We start from the raw sequence: 6,253 nt of genomic DNA on the forward strand, positions 1-6,253 counted from the left end.
GACACATGTATACACCACTAATTAAATATATTTAACAAAGCTTCACACGCACACACACACACACACACAAGTACAGTACTTGCTAATGACAAAAAGAATACATGTTTGACCTTGTAATATTAGAACCCTTTGAATGTTGTACAGGGACATGGCAAAGGATAAGAAAAACCATGATAAGTGGCATAGGCATTTTACTTTATCATAATAAAACTTACAGTATGGAAAAAAATCAGATTTTGTTACAAAAGGACCCTCAAAAAGAAAGGTACAGGCAGTCCCCGGTTTATTCCGCCACGGGTTCGAGGTTACTGACGCTTTTCAAATATATTCATCAGAAATTATTTCCTGGCTTACGACGCATGTTCCGGGTTACTGGCCAGTGATCCGAAAGAAATATGGCCCCAAAATGGCAGAATAATCATAATTTGAAGGTTTTTTTGATGTAAGACTCAATAATAATGCAGTTTACATCGTTTTCAATGGAGCATTAAAAGTAAGGTTTTCTTATGATTTTGACGATTTTCGACGATGTTCCGGCTTCACGACGATTTTAGGACCCTCAAAAAACGGAACCCCGTCGTAAACCGGGGACTGCCTGTACATTGCACTCAAAAAAAAAAAAATGTCTGCAGTTCCAATTTTGTGCCATTATGCAAAAATCACCATCCCTTTCCTGTGAGTATTATAGACCCTCTGAAATGAGAATAGCCACTGATGGTACAAAATTGCATATCCAGAATCTTAATATCTCCAGTACTTAGTAACCAGACTTAAAGCCCACGTTCTGAAACAGCAACTACTGTATAGCAATTCATATATGGTACACAACACAGGAGTCCAGCATTTCCCAAACACGAAAGTTCTTTATTTTGAAGTATAATCTTTTTCGTATCATACAATGACACGAGACGCTACAAAGAACACAGTACTTGAAAGCATACCTTCTTCACATAGGTAGAGCTATGAAGCAATATCTACAATGCTAGAAAAGATAAAAACAGGCAAACTTATGAAAAATATATCACATTTGGGTTTATTCCATTATCGTATGCACCTAAAGATACACTTACTATATAGACTACATAGGTCACTCATAAGACTTGATGCCAAAGAACGCCTTCATCTACACTAACCACTTGAATGGAGCACTGAGTATGACACAGAAGCCTGCATGTTTTGCATCTAATTTATTTTGCTCTTGTAAGAAAATTAATCTGAAAGTTTGGTAGTGCTGTATGCTTTGGCAAATGTGCATCCAAAGTATGGTGCAAGGTTTTAAAGACAAAATCTCTCAAAAAATTCTGCTGCTAGATATTAACTTTCCTAGAAGAGACAAGTCATGTGCTTGGGTCTATAGATACCAGAGAAAAAGGGATGTTTATATAAGGGGTAAATGGGAATCTTAGTGCAGCATACGCCTTACTCTTACAATTAGTAATCAGGAAGCTGTTATAATTAATTACGAGGGTGAATAATGCTAATGCGATAAAAATGACAATTTCTTACCAGGGCCCCTTAGGACAGACTACAAGAGGATCTAATAACCATTCAGGTTCCGGCAAGACACAAGTCAAATGAAATACTTGTATACACATTTTCAGCCATACATAAAGGGGGATTTGCAGCGACCAACTCATCAGTGAAATTCAAGTCATACAGTAGTTATATCAATTCTTGAAATTCACAATGGTAACAAGAGGTACAATAACAAAATCCCTGTATTTTTCAACATAAGAATTAACATATTTCACAGCACACAACAAATACCCTAGGAACTCTCCGGTGAGTGTCCTTTGAGACAGAAAAAAAAAAAAAAATACTGCTTTACAAAAACAGGATGGGAGTAAAATCTGATATTTTCCAATATAATTTCTAGTCTCCTGTATATTATAAGTGTACATTATTATAACAGCACAATGAATAAACATGTATATACCCTACTTCTCTGACCTAAAGTTGACTGATATGAAATAATGTTCTACAAAGCAGTTTTCCAGTCATGCATACAATTCATGTTTAACACAATAATTGAAAATGAAAAGAAAACCAACTTTAACAATTCATAAAAAAAAAAAAAGAGGCCTGTTGATAATTATCCACTTTGTTTACTGGTAATACTCAAATGAAATATACAACGGAATATTATTAACCAATAAGTACTTATGAATCAACGGCCTTGCTACCATGAAATTTCTCAATACAGAATTTATCTAATAAAAAAAATAACTACTTGTTTTTGCCAACACTTTTACCAATAACCCCAGCCAAATGCTTAAATAATTTATAACTGTGAGGAAAAGGCAAAGTTACATATACTGAAGACAACCAGAATGGGTAAAAATATTGCTCATCTTATCTCATGCATTACCACTAACTGATTATTTTTTAAATACTTGAGGATAACATTTTCCTTTCAAGGCAATGTTAAAGAGCATTATTATGCTCTTTTTGCTGTAAGCAGACAACTGCAAAACAAAGTATCACATGTAATATAAAGTAAAAGTCACATTTTGCAGAGGCTTTCATAGAAAAACATTTTCAAATGGCAGTGATGGTGGGTTTGCCTATACTGAACTTCAAACTGTGTCCTATAAAACCCAATCTTCCACTTTCTAACATATGTAAGTAGATCACACAATAAGCTTTCCAATTAGGAAGCAATGATAAGCTTTCCAATTAGGAAGCAAATACTTTTACTCATCAGACCATCAAATTCCACTGAAAGTGCAAACAAGGTATCAGAAGTTCAACGGTAAAATACTACCTCTTGGTTGGAAAAAAGCCTTCCACGAATTCAATGAAGAGCCGAAGTGGAAAAGGGCAAAATATTCAGTTGGGATTCATACAGCTATATGTCACTCCAATCAGTAACTGAAGTTGAAGGGTAGAAGATCAACGAAACCAACCCGGATGCAAAGGCTGTTCACTGTGAAATTTACGTCTGCATATTTTCATTATTTAATGCAGTCTTGAAGTCTAGCAAAACATGCTTGCGGAGTTTGACTATGACTTGTTAGAAACAAGAACCCCCTGCATGTTCGGCGCTGAATTACTTTGCTGTGGCTGCACTTCTTTCAGATCATCTTGACCCCTAATTCGAATTCCGTGCTTTTCTTTGTATTCGTTCACTTCCTTGCCCTTGCTTACCAGTTTCTCATTCAGGCTGTCAATCACCTTGGTTAACTGTGGGAGATTAAATGTAATACAATTATACATTCAAAAGTAATCACATTTAATAGCTATTATAATTTTAAAGTACTTGAACCTAAAAGCCTTGCATGGCTTACAGTCTAAGATATGATTAATTCTTTGCAACACCCCTTCAACCCTTAGTTACAATGTTTTACGCCTAATACTTTTTATGCTCCCTTTGGTCTCTTGATACCTAGCTGGTGAATCTCTACAATTCTTACTCTGCTCCAATTTTTACTTCTCATTCAAGAACAAGTGCTTTGGGAAAATCCTGCAAGGTCTTAAAATGCAACTCGGTGGTCTTGTTAAACTACTTTACAAGAAAAAATTGATATGCATACCAAGAAGAAAATCAGACTAAGACTACATGTAAATGTAAATGAACTTTAGAATTATGAATGCTATATTTCCAATTTTTCAAATATATGAACATGGTTCTTTTACAAAGACACACAAAGTTTGTATTCTTAGCCCATCTGAGTATTCACAAAGTAATAAATATAAAATACCCCATCCTGAGTTTCAATTTTCACCAGTTTAATGTAGCTCATAATTACACTGTTGGAAAAAGAAAATTACCACTGCAAACTTGAAGATATAGGAATAGCTTTTGACAATATCACTACCTGTTCTAATAACACCTGCTCTGCCAGGTAAGGTCACTTAGTACAGTATGAATTCTAACTGGCTTAAAGTGAGCACTGCACACAGACTGGCTCCTAAATGTTAAGATAGTTATGTGAGGACGACAAGCAGAAAGTAGGGAGAGAGACTGGGCAGTGTGAGAGAAAGGACCTATAAAAGGTGGAGTAATCTCTTTCAAAGAAACTGACAAACTTCTTTTGGCCTTCCCATGTATAAAGAACCTCTCCACTGCAAAGCAACCAGCCAGCACATCCCCAACACCTATGCATTACAACAAAACTGGTAACATTAACACCAAGGTCATAAAGATATAAAACATACTTATATTATTACTGCATTTTCAAGATGGGTTTTCACCTTTCATTCCCAATTCAAACAGCTCTGCTCAACACAAAATGCAGTACAATATGGCACATGCTTTACGTACCTGGTCCCTATTGTTTGTGAGTGCTGGTAAAACTTCATTGACTGTTCTCTCCACAAGTACTCCACCTACCATTCGGAAGCACTTCCTATCTGGAGAAACGTCTTGTAGGGTTTCAATTACTATCCTAAAAAGAAAAGAAATTTATCAATTAAACTACATATCAATGAACATATAAAAAAATTTGCAGCATAAATGACAATTACAAATTCAGGATATTCTGCATTTTTCCTAATAGAGCTAGCGTTAAGCCTGCTCCCATCATCCCGCAAACTATTCAGTTTTTGCAAACCAATTGTTTTTGCATTTCCCCTAAACCTTTATGGGTAAAACTTTAGTTGCACTGCCTGATTCCAGCCAGTCATCGACAGGGACAGGTTCCTCACAAATAAACAGACATAGCCTTTCCTTTAATGCCATGTCCTGCTCCAACCAGATCTTACCTACCTAACCTAACTTAGGGTGACGTGCCCTGATCTGGCCAGAGGGGGCAAAGAAGGCAGTAACCTGCCCTGGTTAGCGACTGGCAGGAATCAGGCTATGCAACTAAAGTCTAACCACTGGCAGGAATCAGGCTATGCAACTAAAGTAAGTTTTACCCCTTTATTTATAAGCTGAGGAAGGACCCCATAAGGAATTTAGGTTGTTGGGTGCCTCTAGCCTAGAATAGTAGTTTAGTCCTCTGAAAATTAGCCTAGCAGTGTCTGCAGTCCTTGAGACATCATATCTTAATTTAGTTGTCAAAACTGCACATAGGACCTTCCAAATTGAAATTCTAGTACGCTAAACTATAAAAACCTTCCAAATTGCGAAACTAGCATGCTAAACTAATTAAAAACAACGCCCCATGAAAATAATTACATTGCCAATAATCACCGTATGACAAACAATGGCACGTTTAAAGATGATTAAGGAACTTACAGCTAAATATCCTTTTGCACACTATACATGCTATAATATAACTTGCCAGTAACATATTTTATATAGTAACAGATACTTGCAATCGTTTTCCCTAATCTGGAAACTTTGACATAAAGCGGCATGAGTCATGCGACATGGAGCAGCCACCCACCAGCAAGCCTCGCCTCTATCTCACCCGAACAACTTACTTGTGTTCGTTCAAATCTTGTTCCAGCTCGCTAATTTTGGCCATGAGGGACCTCTGTTCATTTCTCAACGTTTGGAACTTCTGAACAATCTCTTCTCCCTCGCTTTTCGTGAGAGTTTTCGCGGCGCTTTGCTGCTGCTGTTTGCCTGCCATGATGATTGTTTTGGTCTTGGACGTTACGGGAAGGTTCTACGCCGCTGGATTAGGGCTGGCAATGTTTTCGTTGTAGCTCTCACATATTGAACGATATTAACATTACAGAATTAAAATTAAAAGAAAAATTAAAAATACACCATCTTTTAAATCTTACTAATACTACATATTCAATTAAAATTCTGATTTATAAACATCAATAAGAAAAATTCATGAAATATTTACGAGAGATAATACTATTTTCCGTCATATAGCCATCCTAAATTTAGCATGGTTCCTAAATATAACGTTGGTTCCTTCTCATTACTGTATACGCAAACCTTTAGGAAAATACGGAAATTTCTCATAAAAACACAGATATTCACTAAATTTAATGAATGAAGTGAAAATCTAAACATTTTAGAGCAGTAGAATAGAACGACATTCCGTTTGACCATTTTAGGTATCAGATAGAAATGCTAGTAGTAGTAGATGAGTGACCCCCTCAAATGTACCGATTCGCAAACTCTGTAACTGCTCCTCATGAAAGAATTTAAAATCATTTCCTTATTAAACCATAAGACCTATTACAATACATCCGGAGTCTTTAGGTTATTTCCAGACTGGTACGCATAATACGTATAAAGAAATTTATCAAAGAAGGGCTAATTAACACAAATAACGGCTCAATCTAACACATGCGCTATCATTTTTATCAACCTGGTTGAGATAAACTCATTAAACCGCGAATA

The 6,253-nt window shown here is 36.1% G+C and overlaps 1 protein-coding gene across 1 annotated transcript; it reads right to left on the reverse strand.

The window, feature by feature from the left end:
* Positions 1–739: 739 nt before the first annotated feature.
* Positions 740–5,553, reverse strand: Pfdn2 (prefoldin 2). Its single transcript, XM_067129345.1, has 3 exons — positions 5,371–5,553; positions 4,265–4,388; positions 740–3,183 (listed from the first exon to the last, which is right to left on the reverse strand). The coding sequence occupies exons 1-3, from the start codon at positions 5,520–5,522 to the stop codon at positions 3,004–3,006; spliced, it is 456 nt and encodes a 151-aa protein (XP_066985446.1). The 5' UTR covers positions 5,523–5,553; the 3' UTR covers positions 740–3,003.
* Between the last annotated feature and the right edge of the window lie 700 nt (positions 5,554–6,253).

This window comes from Macrobrachium rosenbergii, chromosome 27, assembly GCF_040412425.1.
Source record: "Macrobrachium rosenbergii isolate ZJJX-2024 chromosome 27, ASM4041242v1, whole genome shotgun sequence".
Classification (NCBI taxonomy): Eukaryota; Metazoa; Arthropoda; class Malacostraca; order Decapoda; family Palaemonidae; genus Macrobrachium; species Macrobrachium rosenbergii.